General features: G+C 43.4%; 1 protein-coding gene across 1 annotated transcript; it reads left to right on the forward strand.

Moving 5' to 3' along the window:
* On the forward strand, positions 1-21,454 carry SLC36A3 (solute carrier family 36 member 3). The gene is made up of 10 exons (XM_070414194.1): positions 1-137; positions 2,477-2,567; positions 5,208-5,296; positions 7,941-8,036; positions 12,304-12,388; positions 13,283-13,501; positions 14,420-14,518; positions 14,918-15,084; positions 17,990-18,159; positions 21,111-21,454. The coding sequence occupies exons 1-10, from the start codon at positions 1-3 to the stop codon at positions 21,398-21,400; spliced, it is 1,443 nt and encodes a 480-aa protein (XP_070270295.1). The 3' UTR covers positions 21,401-21,454.
* The last annotated feature ends 1,149 nt before the right edge of the window (positions 21,455-22,603 follow it).

Consider the following 22,603-nt stretch of genomic DNA (forward strand, 5'->3'; position numbering starts at 1 on the left):
ATGTCGAAGACTTCATTGCTTCGAAGGGACGACAGTGAGTCCAACTCCCTGGATGACGGGTCCAAGTCAGTCTCCGAGAGTAGCAGTAACACCAGCTCAGAGGGTGTCCATCCTGCTGAGGAAGCCAATAGATTGTCGTAAGTGGCTGCACTGCCCTTCCAGGTCTGAGGTCAAGCGCTGCAGCCTTCAGCTCTGGGCTACATCTTCCTACTTCTCTCTTCTTTACACACTTATCCCCAGTGTACAAGGGACGAATGGATGGAAGAACCTTCAGAATCTGAGAAGGTTGATCCGTGTGGCTCTGGGTATTACACCTGTTGCCCAGTTTTTGCAAAGAACACAGACAGAGTAGCCACCCCCAGCATGAGTTTCTGGGTTCCAGGAAAAATTCTGTGTCTTAGGCTGGCTGCTCTTTCTGCTGCAGTTTCAAGCTACTCCCCTCTCTTCCATCTACTAGTTTTCATTTTCTCTCTGTTTCTTCCTCTCTATCCCTGTTTCCCTCCCTCCCAACAACAAACCCATCCAGGAAACAAAAGGTCACGTCCTAGCCTCATGTCCCTACTTTTACTGCCATAGACCCGGATACGTGGAAATTTTTCTTAGGACTTTATTGCCAAGCGGACTATTACCTAGTAATCAGATCACATTATAGCCATGGGCATGATGAGATTATAAATGACAATACCCAGTGTTGATAAGGGTGTCAAGAAATGTCCTCCTCTCTCATGTCCTTTTGGTATCTTTGTAGCTGACAATGTTGTAATGTATTGCAGATCTTAATGTATATTTATATAAAACATACAAATACTATTTTGCATTTGCTTTCTTTGAAAATACACACATACACACACAACTGGCAGTAGTGACTGCTCTGGGGAAAGAAATGGGAGGCAGAGAAGGGAGAGATAGGTATGCATGATGATTTTATTGAAACACTGATTATAGTGTTGACAATTCAGAAACAATAAGAGATCATTTAAATAAAGTATGTACACACACACGAGAGTAAATACAGCCATTACAGATGATGAAGGAAATCTATGGTTGTGAAAAATGTATAGGACATACTATTCAAAATGAAAATTAGTTTAGGATATAGTATTATAATGCTTCTCCTTGTGTAAATGGTGTGTGTTTATAAAAGCAAATAAGCAAATAAGGATGCCCAAAAGAATGTCAATCAAAATGTTAAGGGTGATTATTCCCATTTAGTGAAATTTTGGTATTTCCTTTTATAACACCAATGTAATATTTTTCAAGAAAAACATAAATATAACTTTTTTTAATTCCCAGGAATTCCTCACATGTTTTACTCTCCAAGGCCCTGATCTATGATGGGGTTAGCTAACAGCTTCTCCAAAACCTTGTCTCCCCTTTCCCAGGAGACCTGATTCAAGTGAGACCGGACACCACTCTAGGAAAGAAGTGAGGGGAGGAAGGGAGGAAGTAGGGAGAAAGAGCAAATCTTTTGGAAAAATTCTTATCAAAGAATTGACAAAATATTGTTTAATGTTTTTGCTTTGACATATTTTTCAATAATTCCAGTTACCAAGAAATAAATGTCACCTCTTAGAAGTGAAGGGACAATGGGTGCCCCCATCCTTAGATAAATAGACTTAACTAAGCCCTGCCACACACATAGTAAGCATTCTACATGCACAGTAGCAATGTTATTAAATTTGATCCAATACATAGCATGGAATAAGTTCAAAATGTATACTGGTCGGGTAAATAGATGAAAGAGTGAGTGAGAACCAGTAAATACTCCATATATTGGTGTGAGGTTATGTTTTTTCTAGGGAGTGAATTAATCAATGACCTGGCACCAATAATTACTCCATAAATTGAGAAAATTGTTAATTTTTTTCACTGTCTACCTAAATGCTACATCTAGTAGGTCTTCATAAATATTGAGTGAATAAATCATGAAAGAAACCATTGGGTGAGTTAATGAATAAACTGGTACTAGGGAGTTATCCAGATGGTAGCAATTATTAGAAACATTTTCTTTATGCTTAGTGCATGTTAAATATTTGTTGAGTTCCCCTAGCCAGTGTGGCTCCGTTGGTTGGGCATCATCCCATGCATCGAAAGGATTGCCAATTTGATTCGTGGTCAGGGCACAGGCCTGGGTTGTGGGCTTGATCAGAGGTAGGAGGCATGCAGGAGGCAGCCAGTCAATGTTTCACTTTCACATCGATGTTTCTCTCTCTGTCTCCCCCTTCTCCCTTCCGCTCTTTCTCTAAAAAAAAAAAAAAAATCAATTAAAAAACATATTTTTTGAGCTATCTGAACTAGCCCAGCTCTGGATCAGCTCCTCCAGGACAGATCCTGGGACCTAAACCAGAGTCCACTTTATCGGGTTTTGTCCCTCTTCCACACAGAAGGTGCTGGAGGTTCTGGAAGGAGGCTGAGTTTTGGGCCACCCTTCCCTTCCACTAACATGCCCTCTTGTCTCCCTGCTCTTCCCACACAGGATGATGCAAACCTTGGTCCATTTATTGAAATGCAACATTGGCACCGGGCTCCTGGGTCTTCCCATGGCCATGAAAAATGCCGGCATCTTGGTAAGAAGAATCTGGTGATGAAAACTAGGTTTACCCATTTGGGGGAATAGGGTGGTGGGTCCCTGAGGCCTTTGCACTGTTTATCAATAGACAATTTGAGGTACCCTCTGTAAGAGCAAATGTGAATGCAGGCATCAATCCACAGGAGCCAACCTGGAGCCCGGAGGTGACAGGACATTATTCTTTTCCCAGTTTTATCTATACTAATAAAAGGGTAATATGCTAATTAGACCGGGAGACCTTCCAGGAGACCTTTTGGACATCTTTCCAAACAAAGCCATGGTGGTGGGGCCAAGGCAAAGGTGGTTAGGGGCGATCAGGCCAGCGGGGAGCGGGGAGTTGAGGACGAGCAGGCCCATGGCGGGGGGACCGGGGCAGTTTGGGGTGAGCAGGCCAGCAGGCAGGTGAGCGGTTAGGAGCCAGCAGTCCCGAATTGCAAGAGGGATGTCCAACTGCCGGTTTAGGCCTGATCCCTGTGGGACATCCCCTGAGGGGTCCCAGATTGGAGAGGGTGCAGGCCGGGCTGAGGGACACCCCCCGCCCCACGGTGCATGAATTTCATGCACTGGGCCACTAGTTGAGGTATAATTGACATGCAGCTCTGTATGAATTTAAAGTGTACCACATAATGACTTGACATAGAGATATTGTAAAATGATTACTACAATCAGTTTAGCTAACATTCATCCTCCTGGTACAAAAAAAAAAAATGTTTTTTCCCTTGAGATGAGAACTTTTAGGATCTACTCTCTTTGCAACTTTCAAATATGCCCCACAGCAGAGTCAACTGCAGTCCTCATGCTGTACATTACACCCCCAGTGCCTATTTATCTCATAACCGGAAGTTGGACCACTTCATTCAATGCCCCCACCACCCTGCCATTATTCTTCAAGACCATCCTCACAGACTGATACATAGTCAACTTTGCCACAGTCCTCCCATGCCCCAGGATCACCCACCCATTTCCTCGTTCCCATTAGCAGCCCAGTCCCTGAAGTTAGTAGGAACATGTGGCTTCTGTTTCAGTCCATTTGATCAACTCTGAGAGAGTGGCTTGGAAGATGAGGATAACGTCTTCTCCAGTCCCCTACCCTCCCCGCCACTCACCTCTGTCTCTTTGTAGGCCATTCCCTTCTCCCTCCTCTGTAAAACTTGACTGATTCCTTTTGACATTAGTGCCACTGTCATCTTCTGGTTCTCTAGAACTTATACCTACCTCACCTGGAATTCTTACAGCACTTACAAAAGTGAGACACACTTCTTCTTTAATATTTCTATGTTCCTCACTTACCTGAAAGTTCTGAGGGCAGGAACTTTGATTTATCTTAACACCGCTCCAGCGTACCCACTGTAGAGACTGGCACACGGGAAGTCCCAATTCATGTGTATTGAATTAATGCTAAACAGACGATTTCCATTTAATCGAAGTGAATTTCTCCTCCTACCCAGGCCTGGTAAGTGGCCCCGTGTCTAAAGAAAGCATATTGAGACCCTGGTTTCTGTTATAACTTCCAACCTGTGGCAGTTCTAACCCAGAAATGGGACTCTCCCCTTTGGAATTCTCAGGGTTCTAGAATTTCTAAAGAGTATTATTACCCCATTGCCACTGTCTTTGCCAATGTGGAATTTGCTGTTTAAGATAATTCTCTTGTCCTTTTATTTTGCTTCCTAATCTCCCATCAGAACCTTTGACCATAATTCACTCAAGAAATATGTATATTGAAAAACCATTATGTGCATTCTTAGGGCCTGGGAATATAGAAGTAAATAAGGCAGCGTCTCTGCTATAAGGAGGTTACATTCTAGTGGAATCTAGTGGTACTCTTGATCTCTCATTTGTTTCTTTATGATAGATAATATTATCTCAGGTCACATCTCTAAAGGTATGAGTATCCAGAACAAAGGAGGTGAGCCAGACCCTCTTTACTCAATGCCCAGTGCACTGCATGGGAGATTATGATTAATAATGAGCCCTCTTGTTTTTAATCTCTTCCCACATACAAAGAAAAAATGGAAACTATGTGAGAAGATATGTTCATTAGCTTGATTACAGTAATCATTTTACTATCTATGTGTATATCAACTCATCATGTTGTACACCTTAAATATATACAACTTTTAGTTAAAAGTAAAAGAAATATTGACAAATTAGACATACGAAGGCAGTGACTCTCAACTGGGGACAATTTTTCACACACGTCCCCAAAGATATGGATAATGTCTAGAGACAGTCTTGGTTGTCACAACTAGTTTGGAAAGGGAGCATGCCACGGATACCTGATGAGTAGAGGCCGAGGAATGCTGCTAAACATCCTAAAACACACAGGACAGCCCCCACAACCAAGAATCACCTGGCCCACAATGTCATGAGTGCCTGTGTTTGACACCCGTGCCAGAGGAAAAGTCCCAAGTCTAGGAAGGAGTGAGTGCTCTGCCACTGGAAATGTCCTGTAGAGGTTGGGCAGCCACTTCATAGTGATGCTAAGAAGGGCATGTCGGCCAGAACATCTGGAGGCATTAGGACACTCAGGCAGGGGCTCTCACCCCAGAGGCAGCTTTATCATCAGAGGCTGGGAGAGGCCCGGGTGTGGGAGCCTCAGTGCGTGGCTAACCATCCCCGCCTCTCTACTGCCCTCCAGGTCGGTCCCCTCAGCCTGCTGGTCATCGGGATCATCACAGTGCACTGCATGGTCATCCTGGTGAACTGCGCCAATCACCTCAGTCACAGGTGAGGGTCCCGCTTCTCTCTCAGCCCGTGCCAGGCCCTGTCTGAGGGTGTGTTCAGTTTCCTTTGACTTAACCCAATTACCTGGTCATCTCTTCAAGCCACCACCGCCCCTGCTGTTCTAGATTCTACAGAGGCGGTGATAAAGAACTCCACTGGAAACTCCTGGGTTCAGGCCCAACTCTGCTGCTAACTAGCTGGGCGATACTGTCAAGCTCCAGCTCCCCCTGAACCTAGAGAGATCACATTGATACAAGATGCAGACATGCTCTATAAACCGCCATGTTTATGTGAGATACTTAGAGATATGTTTCTTCCTCAACCTCCCCCCACCTCCCATACACGCACTTTGTATGGGTCATTGGTTCCAGATAAACCTTTTGGGGGACAATTTAGTAAAAGTGAAAAAGTTAGCGATGAAATGACTAGTTTGCAATTACATCAGTCATTAATACAGCACACATCTGATACTCAGTATTTATATTTTTTAAACTTCAATGCAAAGAAAAGACAAATGCAGTGAAAACAAGTAATGCTGAGAGTTTCCTATTTAAAAACTACCATTCATGGGTGATTGGTAACTCCTTACTTCCCACCACCTGGTGGCTCTGTATCCATAGCACCGAGCTGTTCCAGAGGTGTGTAAGTCTAAACGAGTCATCAGACACGTGCAGAAAGACTTCCAAAGTCAAAGTTGATGAAACTCCTCTTAAAGCCAATTTATCAAACCCAACTAGGTGTATCTGGAGACTATATCAGTCACACCTAATTTGTGGAGCACTTTCCAGCTCACAAAACATTGTTAAGAGCACTTACTCATTCTGCAATTAAATTTATTGCACAATTACACTGTGGCAGGCACATGGCGAGAGCTTTGCAAACCTTCTATTTACTCCTTACAGTAAACTTTTATAGCACCATTATTCCCATTTTACAGATGAGCAAACTGAGACTTAGATCTGCGTTAGATGCCTTGCTCAGGGTCACAAAGCTAGGGAGTGGCAGAGCTGGTATTCCAAGACCTCTCTGACTCCACTCTAACATTTTGCAAATTTCTTTTTCCCTCAAGCTTACTGGGGCCATCATATCACCGAGTAGTCTTCTAATATCTATGCCACACATGATAGCCTTCCCCTGGGGTTTGTTTGTTGTTTTTGTTTTTGATTACTTGTTTTTCTTTTTTCTTTTTCTTTTTCCATTTTTCTAATACAGAGGTTACAGATTGATGGCATGAGAGCTGACTATGGCCTTTGGATATGTTTTGGGGAAATTCCACAGTTTTTGGTTTGTTTTGTTTTAGCCTACATTTAAAAATTCAGAGATTTCACATTTTAAAAAAGATCTTCATCTTCTTCTTGCCTGTTAGACAGTCTGGCACCTCTGGGGCTTCACTCATTCAGCTGAAGCCAAGTCCCAGTCAAGCCCTTTCAGGAGGGGGAATGAACCAGAGGGTTTGCCACTGTCTCCACTATTCCCCGTTGTCCCATACCAGCCCTTCTCACCACATTACCGATACCGGTTTGGTCCCCAGAGCTTTTGAATTTGTAATCCTCAGGCCAATGTTTGCCAGTCCTATGCATTGTGACCTCCTTTATATTTGAAATGCCAAGCATAGTAATAATAAAAATAGAAGAACCATGCGGCCTTCCCAACACATCTCTGTATCCATCTCTCACTGTCTCCTCCCCCAAACCCAGACTGAGGCCCAGAAATCTAAAGAGACCAACTAACCCTAACCGGTTTGGCTCAATGGATAGAGCGTCAGCCTGCGGACTCAAGGGTCCCAGGTTCGATTCCAAGGGCATGTACCTTGGTTGCAGACACATACCCAGTAGGGAGTGTGCAGGAGGCAGCTGATCAATGTTTCTAAGTCTCTATCCCTCTCCCTTCCTCTCTGTAAGAAATCAATAAAATATATTTTTTTAAAAAATTAAAAAAATAAAGAGACCGACTCAAGGTCTCCCAGCTATCAGAGAGGGCATATTGGGATCTTTTCCCCTCCCAGCTTCTCCCCTCAGTCCTGCAATTGACATGGGGATCAGGGTCCTCAACAAACTGCTGCTGCTGCTGCTCCCACTTACTCAGGGCAGTTCCTCAGCAGGGCCTTCCCCACCCCGAGGAAGGGCCGCCGAGGGAAGAGGGACAAGATAGGCTGGAATGTGGGTGTCACATCCTACAGGGCTGCTGGGCAGGAGCCCGAGTATCATCTTTGCGTGTGATATGGTCCCGGACAGGCCTCCCAAATGTCCCAACACCCTCAGCCGTGGGAAGGAGGGAATGTGAGCCCAGAAACCCAACCCCTCTCTCCTCCTCCCTCCTCCCCCTGACCGGGCTTGCACACTTCACACCTCCTTTCACATCCTCTCTTCCTGGTTCGCAGACTAATCCACTCACAGCTACTGCTTACTTTTTAAAAATCCAATTAAGTAGTAGTGTTTTTAAAAAATGCTACAAAAAAAGAGAAGAGGCTGACTCCTGAAAGTTGTTCAGGTATATACTGTTATAAAATATTTCCGTAATAGTGTTGCTAGAAAATTACTAGAATGCTCCATGTTAACACCCAAATATATCATAGTTACTCACTATAGGAGTAAATTGTACTTTTCACAAAATTTTCTAAGTTATGCATTTCTTGTTCTTTCTCTAGACTGCAAAAGAGTTTTGTGAACTACGGAGAGGCCATGATGTATAGCCTTGAAACCTGCCCAAACGCCTGGCTGAGGACCCACTCGGTGTGGGGAAGGTAGTAGTCATAGATGTCCTGGCAGTAATAATAACAACAACAACGGCACTAATAATCCTCACCTGATCTTCCTTTATTTCTAGTTACACAGGTTTTAAATGAATATGTCCTTATTACAAAGTGTCAAACAATATAGAGCATCTCCTTGAATAGTTCCATTTGCCACTCCCACTCTTTACACAAGAAGTAACCACTGCTATCTAGTTAGTCAGTGTTCCTCCAGACTTGTTTTTCTCTGCATGTATGTGGATATCTGTGTGGGAATGGAAATATATATTTTTAAGATTTTTTTACGATTTAAAAAATATTTTTTTTTTTATTTTTAAAGATTATTAGAGAGTAGAAGAAAGAGAGAGAAACATTGATCAGCTGCCTCCTGCACGTCCCTTACTGGGGATCCAGCCCCCAGCCTGGGCATGTGCCCTGATGGAAAATCAAACCGGCAACCTTTCGGTGCACAGGATGACACGCAACCAACCGAGCCACACCAGCCAGGGCTGAAAATATACACGTTGTTTTGTATTATCTTGTACATTAATTAGAATAATTTTTGGAAATCTGCTCTTTCATCTAACAATATGTTTCAAATTTCTTTCCACGTGGGGACATAGAAATCTCTCTCATTTTTTTAAAGCTCACGATGTTCCCGGTATGGATGTATAACATAGATTTATCTAATCCTTTTCCTAATAGTGAACATTTAGGTTGTTCCCTTGCTTGATAAAAAGTTTAAGACATACAAAATGCTTTTCTATGTCTTGGCTCCTTGGATCTTCTCAATGACTTTGTGAGGTAGGCTGGGGGGTTTTTGTCCTGGGAATATGAAGTAACCAAGGCTCATAAAGACAAAATAACACATCCAAGGACATAGAGATAGTGGTGGAGCAGAGATTCGATCAAGAACCTGACATTTCAGCCCTGGCCATTGTGCATCTTCCCATGCACCAAGGGGTTGCCAGTTCGATTCCCGGTCAGGACACATGCCCAGGTTTGCAGGCTCGATCCCCGTAGGGGTTGTGCACAAGACGGCTCATCCATGTTCTGCTCTCACATTGATATTGCTCTCTCTCTCCCTCTACTTTTCTCTCTCTCTAAAAACCAATAAAAAATCTTAAAAAGGACCTCACGTTTCATCCTTCCCAGCAGAGCCCCTCAGGAGGTAGTGAGTCAGCACTGTGGCTCCCAAGATTCCTGTGGCCACGCCTCACTTGGGACTCTCAGTAGGTCATTGATCTCCTGATTAGGAGTCACACTAATTATCAGGCCAGTGAAATCTTGGGGCAGCAATAATGGGTGACTCCTAATTGCCCCATCCTTTGTTACCACGGTTTGTCAGTTTCTGATGGCACCATGAGGAAAACATTTGGGTAGAAAGAGTCCTTAGAGATCACCATAACCATGGCTATTCTAATGGAGGAAAAAATGAAGCCCAGATGGGGCAATAAAGCTGCCCAAGTTGACACAGGAATGCAGTAGCAGAGCGAGGGCTGGAATCCAGAACATCTAGCTCCCACCATTCCATTTCTCTGGCGGTCCAGTAACTGAGAGAGAGTTGGGAAAACATTTATAACAATGATTGGTAATTTTTAGTGTGCCAAGGGGTACCTGGGGAGCTTGATTAAAAACTGCTCATTTCAGCCCTGGCTGGTGTGGCTCAGTGGGTTGAGCCGTGTCCTATGCACTGAAAGGTTGCCACTTTAATTCTTGGTCAGGGCACATGCCCGGTTGCAGGCTCGATCCCTGGTGGTGGTGTGCGGGAAGCGGCAGATCAATGATTTGCTCCTGCACCAATGTTTCTCTCTCTCTCCCCCTTTCTTTCTCTCTCTAAAAATAAAAATAAAAAATAAATCAATGAAAGATTAAAAACAAAACTGCCCATTGCATGTAGTCAGCAATCATCAATGGATGTTCAAGCCATTAGCTGAAAGGTATTGGGAAACTTCGTGAAGGAAGAATACACTGACACCACCAGACCCCAGGTACTAATCTTGGCGTCTCATGTTTACACACAGGACAGCCAGGCGTGAGGTATCTTATAAAAGGGTACAGTAGGGAGTACAGAGCACACCTCTGAAATATCCTCACTAGGAAGATACATGCTGAACCTCAGTCTAATCAAGCTGCTAGATCTAACATCAGTTTACAGGAAACACAGGATAGAGCAACAAGATAACTGACATTATGAAGTCATCAACTAAAATCTAGAAAGTGGGCCATACTATGGGACAAAGTATCTGATAGCTTCAATACTAACCAAAAAATTAAAAGTTGCAAAGAAAAACAAATAAAACAGGTCAAAGGGGATATAGCAGTTTAAAAAACTTAAGAGACTTAATAACTAAATGCAATGCATAAACTTTTTAGAAACTGTAAAATAGACATTTTTGAGCCAATTAGAGAAACATTATTCATATTGATATGGACTGAATATTAAATAATATAAATGAATTATTGTTAATTTTGTCAGGGTTGGTAATGGCATGATGGCTATTTGTTTAAGTCCTTGTCCATTAGGGTTGCATTCTGAGTTATTGACAGGTGAAGTGCCACGAGATCTTCAGTTTGCTACAAATATTCCAACAAAAGAAGCATGTGTGTGGTGTAGGGGTGAAGGGATAGATGGAAGAGGAGTGGAAAAAACTTCACTGTTGTTGAGGCTGGCATGGGCACACACGAATTCTCTGAATTATTGTCATTGCTTTTGTATATGTTTGAAAATCTGCCTAGTAAAGAGAGAAAAGACTTCTCCATTTTGAAATCTCACATGACCTCACCCAGCCTCTGACTCAAAAGCTGATATGAGAGCCAGGAATGCCTAAACCTCAGATGATTCTGATGCAATTGACACTACAACCCAATTTTGAAAAACACCGATCTAAACTTTAGAATCTAAGTAGAGGAGCATATTTTTGTTCCCTAAAAATAAATAAATGCATCCTCAAATGGAGTCAATTTAAAAATCTAAGAGAGCCCAGCCATTGTTACTCAGTGGTTGAGCATTGAACCAGGAGGTCACGGTTTGATTCCCGATCAGGGCACATGCCTTCGTTGTGGGCTCAATCACCAGCCAGTCGATAATTCTCTTTCATCATTGATGTTTCTATCTCTCTCTCCCTCTCCATTCCTCTCTTTGAAGTCAATAAAAACATATTTTAAAAATAAAAATAAAAGCATAATGATTATGATGGAGTATAATATATTAAATTTTAAAATAATGGATCGGAGGGAGCATTTGAAATCTTTCTTCCCAGCAATGTCATCAGTTTGGCTCAAAAGTTCAAAAAAATTAATGTGAGTCTATTGTAATTTTTTTAAAAAGCGGAGGAAGAATAATGCTAGCTAATAAATTTAGAAGAAATGACAGATAAAATTAGAAAACCACCACCTTGCAACCACTAATGAAATAATTGATTCAGGCAAGGGTCGTTAATGAACGTTAAAACCCTTAGTTTGAGGGGAATCAGATTTTCATGCCATCTCAAAGTTTTACCATCAGATTACAGAGAAGGAAATGTACATTGGAAAAGTCTGGCAGTCACTTCACAGTGTAACCACAGGACATCATGTGCCTCTCGATATGATGAAAAAACGTACAAAATATCACTTATGTGGTAAGTTTACCAAAGTGCTTATCTAGACCTGATCACGAGGAAACAATTATACAAGTCCACAATGGGGGCATTCAGCACGACAGTTGGCCTGGACTCTTCCCAGAAAAACAAGGTCATGGAAAACAAAAAAGGCGGATTTGGGGCTGTTCCACATGAAAAAAGACTAAAGAGACACAGCCTTAATGCAATATACAAACCTTGATTAGATTCTGAATTAAAAAAACACACAGCTAATCAAGATATTTTGGAGAGAATTGGGTTATTTAAAAATATGGACTATATGTGTATATTGAAGTTGATTTTCTGGGCATCATAGTCTTAAGAGAGGTATGCCGAGGTATTTAGAGTTGAAGTGTTCTATCTACAATTGACTTTCAAATGGTTCTGAAAAAGTGTGTGTGTGTGTGTGTGTGTGTGTGTGTAATACATACATGATGCAGTTAGGGCCAAAAGTTAACAATTGGTATATCTAGTTAAAGGATATATAATGTTAATTATACTGGTCTTTCACCTTTTTCTGTGGACTTGAAAATTTTCAATATAGAAAAGTGGGGAAATATTTAAAATAACAGAAATAATTATTTCAAAAAATAGAAATGAGTGCATTTTTAAAAAATAATTTTCTCCCTCTGTCTGCCTCTCCTTTTCCTTCCCAGGTACACTGTCAGCTTCTTATTAATCGTCACTCAACTGGGCTTCTGCAGTGTGTATTTTATGTTTATGGCAGACAATTTACAACAGGTAAAGAGGCCTCTTCTAGATAGAATGGGAGAAGAGCAGACCTCCTACTGCTAGGGCTGCATGAGCAAAAGTATACAGTTCAGATCATGGGAGGAGATGGCTTCATTTCTCATCCCTGATGAGACTACTCTTGGGAGTTCTCAATCCTGGGAATCACTCTTTTAAAGGATCAGAGAGGGGTGTAACCAGGATGGAGAGAGGCTTACAATCATGTCCAATCAGAAATAATTGAGATTTTTTTTAGCCTGAAAAGTGTTAGTAAGATTTACTTTAAGTATCTGACGGTTGTCATATAGAGATGACTAATTAAATGTAAGGCGAACAAGCTACAACCTTGCCCTCATTACATTCCTAACAGGCATTACAAACCAATCTTAGCCTTCTCTCTTGACTTCATGGAGTAGAGAGAACATATTTGTGTTTGTGCTCTCAAATAGCCAGAACTATAACAAGTAATGTAGATGAAATATTCAAGTAGATAGATGGTGCCCAATATTGAGAGCTTTCTACCTTTTAGAGCTATCTAAAGTAGAAGAAAATACCTTTGTGTAATCAACTTCCGATGTTTGAGTGTATGAAAGAAAACCATTTCGTAGGGAAGAAGATGACAAAAGGAGATTTTATGATTCTAAGAGTTTTTGGTTGTCACAGTCATGGGCACTACAGTTAGGATAACCAGATTTGGCAAATAAAAATATATAACACTCAGTTAAATTGGAATTTCCGATAAGCAGCAAATAACTTTTTTTTTTACTATGATTATGTCCTATGTAATATTTGGGACAAGTTGTACTAAAAAGTTACCTGTTCATCATCTGAAATAGAAACTTAAGTGGGTATCCTTTGTTTAATCTTTACCCCTACTTATCCTCCCTGCTTTGTGCTCTATGTCAGATAGTGGAAGAAGCCCACGTGACCTCCAACACCTGCCAACCCAGGAAGATGCTGGTGCTGACTCCCATCCTGGACATTCGCTTCTACATGCTGACCATCCTGCCCTTCCTGGTCCTGTTGGTGTTTATCCAGAACCTCAATGTGCTGTCCGTCTTCTCGACTCTGGCCAACATTACCACCCTGGGGAGCATGATTCTGATCTTTGAGTATATCATGCAGGTCTGTGCCTGAAGCCAGAAGTGGGTCAGTGTCTGGGGTTTCTGAGACACTTGGGGAGCATTATTACCTTTGTGGGCAGGTCAAGGTAAGGAAGGTGACCCCCCTGCTCTGAGCAGCCCCTGCTATGGTGATAGCTGTGAACACTTTTTTTTAAAGATTTTTAATTTTTTCAAGATTTTTTTGTAAGATTTTTTATTCTTATTGACTTTTAGGAGGAGAGAGGAATCCTTATCTGGGCTGTGCCCCTAACTTGGAGGGTAGCCTCAGGCAATTCCACTCTCCTCTCTGGGTCCCACATTTAAAGATGAGAGGACTCCCCATAGCGAAAAGGTAGAAACAACCCAAATGCCCATCACTGGACGAATGGATAAACAAATACGGTAAATACAATGAAATATTATTCAGCCTTAAAATGGAATGAAATTCTGATCTATGGTAAACAATATGGATCAACCTTAAAGACGATGGTAAGTGAAGTAAGCCATCACAAAAAGACAAATATGGTCTGATTTCACTTACATGAGGTACCTAGACTAGTCAAATTCATAGAGATAGAAAGTAGATTAGGGGTGGCCAGGGGGCCGGATAATGGGGAGTTATTAATGGGTACAGAGTTTCAGTTTGGGATGATGAACAAGTTTTGGAGATGGCTAGTCGTGTTGGTTGCACAACAATGTGAATGTACTTAATGCCACTGAACTGTACACTTGAAAATGGTTAAATATGTAAATTTCATGCTATGTGTATTTTACCACAATAAAAATAACTTTTTAAAAGTTGAGAAGGCTGAGCAATTCTAGATATCTCCTGGGTGCTCGTAACACTGTCTCTGTTGATATCAGGGCTGGCCCAGCTGTTTACCAGGCAATGATTTTTGTGCCATGGCAAAGCCAATGCCCTTCTTCCCCTTCCTTTCAGGAGATTCCGGATCCCGGCAACCTGCCCTTGATGGCAAGCTGGGAGAACTTCCTGCTGTTCTTCGGCACAGCCGTCTTCACGTTTGAGGGCGTCGGTATGGTAAGATTGATGTGGGCTTTAAGCAAAGGGTCCCTTGTGCTCTCGAGGGAAGCCAGTCATTGTCCCAGATGAGCAAATAATAGTATTTATGGAAAGTGAGAATATGATCTTCTGGTGGAAGGGAATGTCAGGACCCATTCTCAGGGCCCCAAATGCCTCGTGCACCACGCTAAGCTTTGAAGACTGAGTGAGGATTCACTATCCAGCCCAGATGGAGGAGGGCAGTCCTGGCAATAGAGAGCATGGAGGGAAGTGAAAGGGGGTGTGGCCAGGTGGAGAGGCCCCTTCCTGGCCCCAGGGCCACCAGAAAAGGATGTCTGTGCTTGTGGGGAACCGGCTCCTTCACAAGGTGTCACATCTCCTTCTACCTTTCCTTTTACAACTTCCTTTCACCACCAGGTTCTGCCTCTCCAAAACCAGATGAAGCATCCACAGCAGTTTTCTCTTGTTCTGTACTTGGGGATGTCCCTTGTCATCATCCTCTTCATCTGCATGGGGTCGTTTGGCTACATGAAGTTCGGGTTGAAAACCCAGGCCAGCATCACTCTCAACTTGCCCAATTGCTGGTATGTCCCTGCCACCCAGGGTGGGCTCTGAGTCTTAGCAACAGAATGTGGCATTTCCTTGGGTTAATATTAGCAAGAAATTACAATGGAGGGGAGAGGGAGAGACTGAGAGAGAGAAACATTGATGTGAGAGAGACACATCTTGGCAGCACTGTTTGCATTATAATAACAGGTACACTTGACAATCCAGGCACTATGAGTTAGCATCCTTATTTTCAATTCCATTTAATAGGTGAGGAAATTGGTATTTGGAGAGGTAAGTAACTTGCCTGGTGCATATTGTTTGGGAGAAACTGAAGCTCGAAACTGAATCTGTCTGACTCTATGATTCAAAGGCCCTAAAACAGGAAAGATCAGGAGTGTTTGGAAAACAGAAACAGCAGCGATAAAAAATTTAACTCCAGAGTAATAATTCAGGGTCCTGCAGGTGGACAGCTCCTTGGGCCTCTCATTCCTGAAATTGGCCTAGGTTGCCATGGCTATACCCCAGGTTGCAATTCGGTCTGGAGTTCTTACATTAAATCATTCATTCATTTACACATTCATTCATTCATCTAGGAAATTTGGGGGCTGACACATAGCATTCATCGAGTGTTAGCTATTCTCATTCTGGCAATATGGGGTACATAGTGACTAAGCAGTCAGTAGAGCCATGTACTTAAGAGCACAAGTCCTAACGCTGTGTAATGGGATTTGCATCCTGGTTGTCATATGACCTTGGACAGGCTACCCAATCTCGAAGACCTCATTTCCATCCTCTGTAAAATGAGGGTAATACCATTGCTGAATTGTATCCGTCAAGATAGACTAGGTTATGCTCCAATAATAAACAACTCCGAAATCTCAATAACTGAATACACACAAATGCTTAAACATATGCTCATGCTGCATGTCCATTATGGGATGGCTGGGGCTCAGCTCTGCACCATCCCCACTTCAGGGTTCAGACTGAAGGAACAGCCCCTCCCTGAAATGTTGCTGTTTGCCATAACAGAGCGCACCTGAACTATGCCCTCTACCACGAAGCTGCCAAAGCATACACCTCTTTTGATAGCACTGCATCAGTCAAAACCAAGTGCACGGCCATGCCTCACTCCAGGGGCAGGGAAGTTTAATTCTACCACGTACTTGGAAGAACTGGAAGGATTTGTTGAACAGCCCAGATGACTTCCACACTCTCTCAGGATTAATTGATCATACACAAAGTGCTTAGAAAAGTATCTGGCACACAGTAGGCTCTCATTGAATGTTGGCTATTATCATGGTTATGTGTCCCCACACCCTGGGACTTTGGGGTAAGTAGGATGGTGGGCCATTCATTTCCTACAAGGCCACAACTGCAAAATGAGAAATGTATCACCAGCCCCACCCTCCTCACCGCGTTGTAGTACTGACTAGATGTTAAATGTGGCATTTCTTTGAAGTTGAGACTTATTTTACACAAGTCATATAGCATCCTCATAGGCTGTTCCTATTCTGGGCAATGTGGGCTGCCACTGGCCACCTGGGACAGGGCGTTTTTCCTTCCGGGGTGGGGGTGGGGGCTCAACTGGAAAACATGGACATCGGGTGCCATGAGGACTTCACACGTGCTCTAAACCTGGCTGGTCATGAGATTCGCCAGAGCAGCCTGCAAGAAGGGATAAACAAATAACCCTCCCTGATAATGAGACCAACAGCCCAAGAAAAAATGGCCATGATGACACATTCTCTGACAAATCCCAGAAAATGGCTTTTTACATTTTTTAAAAACGCTATATCTCCCTCATAACAGAAATGCCAATTTTTTAAAAGCCCAAAGGCAAAGAGCAGCAGGTGTTCAGACACTGTTTGGGCAAGGATGTGGGAACCAGCCCTCCAATAGGCTAGGACCACACACAGCCACTGTCAACAGCTATCGCAATAGTAAATCTCATATACTTCTACCCATCATTGCTCCTTCTGGGATTGCACACTATATGTGCAGAGATATATGTACAAGGATAGCCTTGGCAGCACTGTTTACTGGCAGAAAAAAACTAGGAATAATCTAAATATCCATTCACTGGGGACTGGTTAAAAAACTGTAGTATATCCATGCAATTGGAATACCAAGCAGCTGTTAAATAGAAGAGCCAGATCTATGTGTACTGATAGGGAACAATCTCCAAGACATAGTTAATGAACAAAGACAGAGCTCAGTGGTGTGTAGAGGATGCTGCCGTGTGAGTGTGTGTGTGTGTGTGTGTGTGTGCCTGTAGTCTAAATAAGCTTGTATATCTACTGATTTCTGGAAGAGCTACAAGAAAACTGTTCGAGGGATTGTCTGTGGAAAAAGAAACTGGTAAGGGTGGGAGGGAGGTTTTTCACTACAGGGCTTTAGTGCTATGAATTTTACTCTATGCCAATACACCTTTTTTATTTTATTTATTTTATTTTTTTAGTTAATCCTCACCCAAGGATATTTTTCCATTGCTTTTTAGAGTGGAGGGGAGAGGGAGAGACTGAGAGAGAGAAACATTGACGTGAGAGAGACACATCAATTGGTTGCCTCCCGACAGCCAGACCAGGGGATCGCGCCTACAACGGAGGTATGTGCCCTTGACCAGAATCGAACCTGGGACCCTTCAGTCCGCAGGCTGATGCTCTATCCACTGAGCAAAACCAGCCAGGGTGATATACCTTTTTAAAAAACTAAAAGAAAAAAGGCACTGATTTCTGAGCCACAGACTTGCTGACTAAGACTCTCCAGGGATGTGCACTTTTAATAAGCTTCCAGGTGGCTCTGATGGATGGCAGGTCCAGCCTTAGTCACTGGAAGTTAGCCAGCTCTGTCGCAGGTACTGGCTTCTGAGAGGTGAGCGAGTCCTGCATGGCCCTGCCCAGGAGCCACATTGCATTTCCCGTCCTCTCTGTGTGTCTGCAGGCTGTACCAGTCAGTCAAGCTGATGTACTCCATTGGCATCTTCTTCACCTACGCCCTCCAGTTCCACGTCCCCGCTGAGATCATCATCCCCTTCGTCGTCTCCCAGGTGTCAGAGAGCTGGACACTGTTTGCAGACCTGTCTGTCCGCACAGCCTTGGTCTGTGTGACCTGTGAGTAGGATAAGGGCACGCGTTACCCAAAGCTGTGGCTGGCAGCCACACTGGCATCTACCTCACTATTTACTGGCTCTGCCACTTGCCTTCTTTGTGAGCTTGTGCAAGATATTTTAGCTCTGAATCTCAACTTTCCACCTGAAAAATGGGCTCAACAGAACTACTACATAGTAAATATTATAGTAATCTCTACCACCTACACATAGAAGGTATGCATTAGCTGGATTATGGGAGGAAGAAGTATCATTCATTCGATCACACTCCTGTCTGCCTCTGTATGCCAGGCGTGGTGCTGATATTATCTAACACTCATGAAAGCTTAGCAGCACAATAGTAACAACTGAGGAAACTGTGGCTCACACAATTTAAGTAACAGCTCAAATGGTATAGCTGCTACGTGACAGAGCTGGGATTTGAGTGTGGGTTATGTTGTCTGTGTTTTCCATTGTGCCATATTCCTGTCTATTATAAATTAGGGTCAAGTTCCTAATCATAAAGTGTGTTTAACTGTAGGGGAAAACCCCAAGGGTGCTAAGGGTCAGGTCCATTCATGTGAACCCATTGCTCAGAGCCCTTCCATGGCTCTCTGTGGCCTGATCCCCTTAGGGCCCTTTGTTAAGGGCTTGGAGATCACTCTTTGGGTGCACTCTTTTCTCTCCCTTCCACCCTCCCTTCCTTTCTCCCTTCCCTCGTGCTTCTTTCCATTCACTTATTCACTCATTCATTCTACATTAGGTGCTCTAGTCTAGTAGATGTCTGGGAAACATCATGAACATGGGAAGGCATCACTGGAGACAGCTGACCTAATACCATGCCCTGCTTCTTATACAGACCGAATGAACAGGGATGCCAGGGGTTCTTTCTCAAAGCATGTCCAGAGATTAGAAAAGGTGCCCCAAGAGGAATGGGGGAAAGAACCAGCAGAAGTGAGGGTTTGGGTAACTTCTATATCTGTCCTCAACCACCTGTGGAATTGTTGTGAAAGAGAGAGAGCGTAATTGAGTCTTAAAAGTTCCACGCGTCCAAGTTTAAAGTTGGGGGAATTCCGTCTCAGTTGGGGGTCAGGAGAAACTGTGTAGTGCTTGGAGCAGCCCAGCAGAGATGCCATCAGATGTTATACTTTCCTTAACTGGGGTTCTATAAGCAGAAACAGCACCTGCTTGGTTTCAGGTGTTACAGAGTTCCCAGTCTGTTCCAAGACATCGGGAACCTGACAATATATTGTTTTGAGATCCTTCCTAAGGAAAGGTGTCAGTTGAAGAGAAAAACTGAGTGGTTCAGGCCACTCAAGTTCAGGGAAGGCATCACTAGAGACAGCTGACGTAATACCATGTCCTGCTTCTGGTATAGGCTGAATGACCACATCCTCCTCCTTTAGTCATCTGTCAATTGTTACCCTTCATTCATTCAACAATTGTTTGTTGAGCACCCACTATGTGCTTGACATTGTGCTAGGCACGAGAGACACAATCATGAATAAGGAGTAAGAAAGGGTTCCTGCTCTCCTGAGGCTTACAGTTGGATGGGAAATATATGCAGGAACATAATTACAGCAATAAAGATGTTCATTTGATGGTTAGGGTCATAAGAACAAGATACCCTAAGAGCACATACCCTTAGCCTTGGTCAGTTCAGACCTGAAAGATAAGTAGGAGGTAGATGGAGGAGTGAAGAGTGTACCAGGTGTAGGGAGCAGGCTCTGCACAGATCTGAGGCAAATATTGACATCTGGCCTTTTTGGAAAACTAAAAGCAGTGGGGAGTGATCCAACATGAAGCCAGAGGATTTGCAGGGCCTCAAGGAGAGCAGGCCACAGAGAGCCATGGGTTGACATGACCAGACCTGACACTTAGCACCCTTCCGGTCTATCCTGCTTTAGAGCTTCCTTGAACATATCTTCTCTGTCACTGTGAGCTCTCTTGGAGGACAGACACCGACCTTTCTCTGTACCCCTTTAAGAAATTTATTAAACATCTGATGAAGGAATACTGTGACAGGGACCATCCCATTAGAGGACTGATGGATTCCCAACCATGAGAGTCTGTCTCTCTCATTCTCTGATTATATGTGTTGGAGCAATTTCATAAACACATGATATTTTCTTCAAGAGCCAGCAAATTAGTGAGGGTGCTTTCCGAACAGGTTTTCCCTAATTTGTTCATAGGACAATCATATGGTTGTATAAAGTTGAACCACATAGGTTGTATATTTATTCATGCCCCTTTAAACATGATCAAAATTGGACTCCCCTAGAAAAATGCATGATATATGTTCATTATATGCATAAAAAATGGAGAGATTTGAGTATTTATAGGAGAGATGGGGAGTGAGCAGCCTAATGCTGTCTTCGTGTTTTATGTCCTCCTTCATTATCCAGATCCTTTTAAGAGTATGAAAACACGTGGCTGAGATTCTGACAGCAACGAGCTAGCTCTCATTTTTCATATCCTTGCTTCTAGAGACAGTGGTTATATTATGTAGATTAGTACACATTCACCGTAGATTCAGCGTCCAAGTAAGAGCCAAGCACTTGTTGAGTACCAATGATGGACCAAGTTCCTTCTTATAAATGGGAGGCCCCACCGGAGAGTGGAAAGGGCCTTCGATTGGGCATTGGAATGGATTCTCACCTCAGCTGTGTGACCTCTAGAGCTCTAGATTTCCCCATCTCTACAACGAGTAGGTTATAATAGGTGGTCGAGGGGCCTTTCCAATAAATATTATATGTGAAAAACCCAGTAAGTTAAAACATAAAAGGAAAGTGGTCAGAACAGAGGTGGGAGTCCAGAGCCATGGTGCCTGACCTATTCAAGTCTGCAATGGGCTCCTTCCCCACCTCTCCTGAATGACTTATCAGACAGGTGGCATCATAAGGCTCCCCAAAATGGTTTCTTCCTGAGCTCCCTTCTTGCGGGAACCTCAGTGACACCATTTCTTTGCCCCTGCAGGTGTCTCAGCCATCATCATCCCCCGCCTGGAGCTGATCATCTCCTTGATGAGCTCCGTGAGCAGCAGTGCCCTGGCCCTCATCATCCCGCCCCTCCTGGAGCTCATCACCTTTTACCCTGAAGACATGAGCTGTGCCACCATTGCAAAGGACATGATGATCAGCATCGTGGGCCTTTTGGGGTGTGTATTTGGGACATACCAAGCCCTCTATGAGTTGATCCACCCCTACAACCATTCCATAGGCAACTCCACAGATGTCCATGCGCGTCATTACCTATTTTTATTCTAAGAGTTCCCCCTCCTCCCATCCAGAGTTTGACTTCCACTGTGGATATTATATACATTCAGCAAACCCCACCATCTCTTATATTAACTAGTGCCTTCTTTACCTTTCTAAGAGAAATGTAGATTACACAAGTCTGTACAGAGACCTCTCAGGCTGTGCTATTTTTATCTATCTATCTACTTATTTATTTAAGCTTTGGCTATTTTTGGAGGTCTTTCGTACCTCCTAACCAAAACCACATTCAACCATTTGTATTATCAGCCTCGTTTAATGGGACAAGGGATGCCAATTGCCCATGATATCCCTGGAATCAGAGACCACACATACTTGTAAATGCAAAAGCAATTGTTTCCTCTATTGGGCAGCAGCTGCCCTGAAAGCAGCGACTTTAGAAACGTGTATGTTGGGGAAGAGGGTTTTCTATTTAGATATTCTTCTATGTGGAACAGTCCCAGACAGAACAAAATAGAACTTTGCAGTAATTTTATCCAAGCATTGGTTCTGCCACTTATTTCCTATGGGATCTTGGGCCCAGAATTTAGGGCTGGTCTGTGGGTAAGTTGTCATGCAGGACAGGATGACAGACAAACCCAGGCACCTGACATGAGTCCACCTCTCTTTGTTGGATCCTTGCTCCAGAACAGCTGCTGGTGCGTCCACCTCTTCAGCATCTACTTGCCACATTCACCCTGACAGCGCTCACAGCTCTGAGGGCTGCCTCTACCTCCCCTAGTACTGGAAGGGCCTACTTTGGGTCAGAAACTATGGATATGGCCCTCTGGAGGGGAAACTGGGGCCAGAGGAGTTGTCTCAAGGACAAAAGGACAAAGCATGCATGTTCTTACATTGGAGGTCGCAAATTGGCCACCCTGAGCCAAATTTTCCCACTGATAAGTCTGTTTGGCCCCTCTGGCCCCTGCACAGTGTTTTAAAAAAAATAATTGCTTGCCAATATCTAAACATTGTAAGATTCCGTATAAAAGTGTGGATTTCCAGCATCTCTAAGGAAAAAAAAATTGAAAATATCTGGCAAACTGGGCCCACAACATTCTCACATGGCACTAACTGGCTATGTCCAGACAGCAGTGGCCCCTACAAACAGCACGTGCCCTTTCCAACTCACCCAGTCCCCAACATCCCTGATTATATCCCCAACTCCAGACTGGGCATCGGCTGCCTCACATCAATGCATATGGGCTGTTATAA

This window comes from Myotis yumanensis, unplaced genomic scaffold (assembly GCF_028538775.1).
Source record: "Myotis yumanensis isolate MYYU_CA2020_CCGP unplaced genomic scaffold, mMyoYum1.0.hap1 SCAF_5, whole genome shotgun sequence".
NCBI classification, from domain to species: Eukaryota; Metazoa; Chordata; class Mammalia; order Chiroptera; family Vespertilionidae; genus Myotis; species Myotis yumanensis.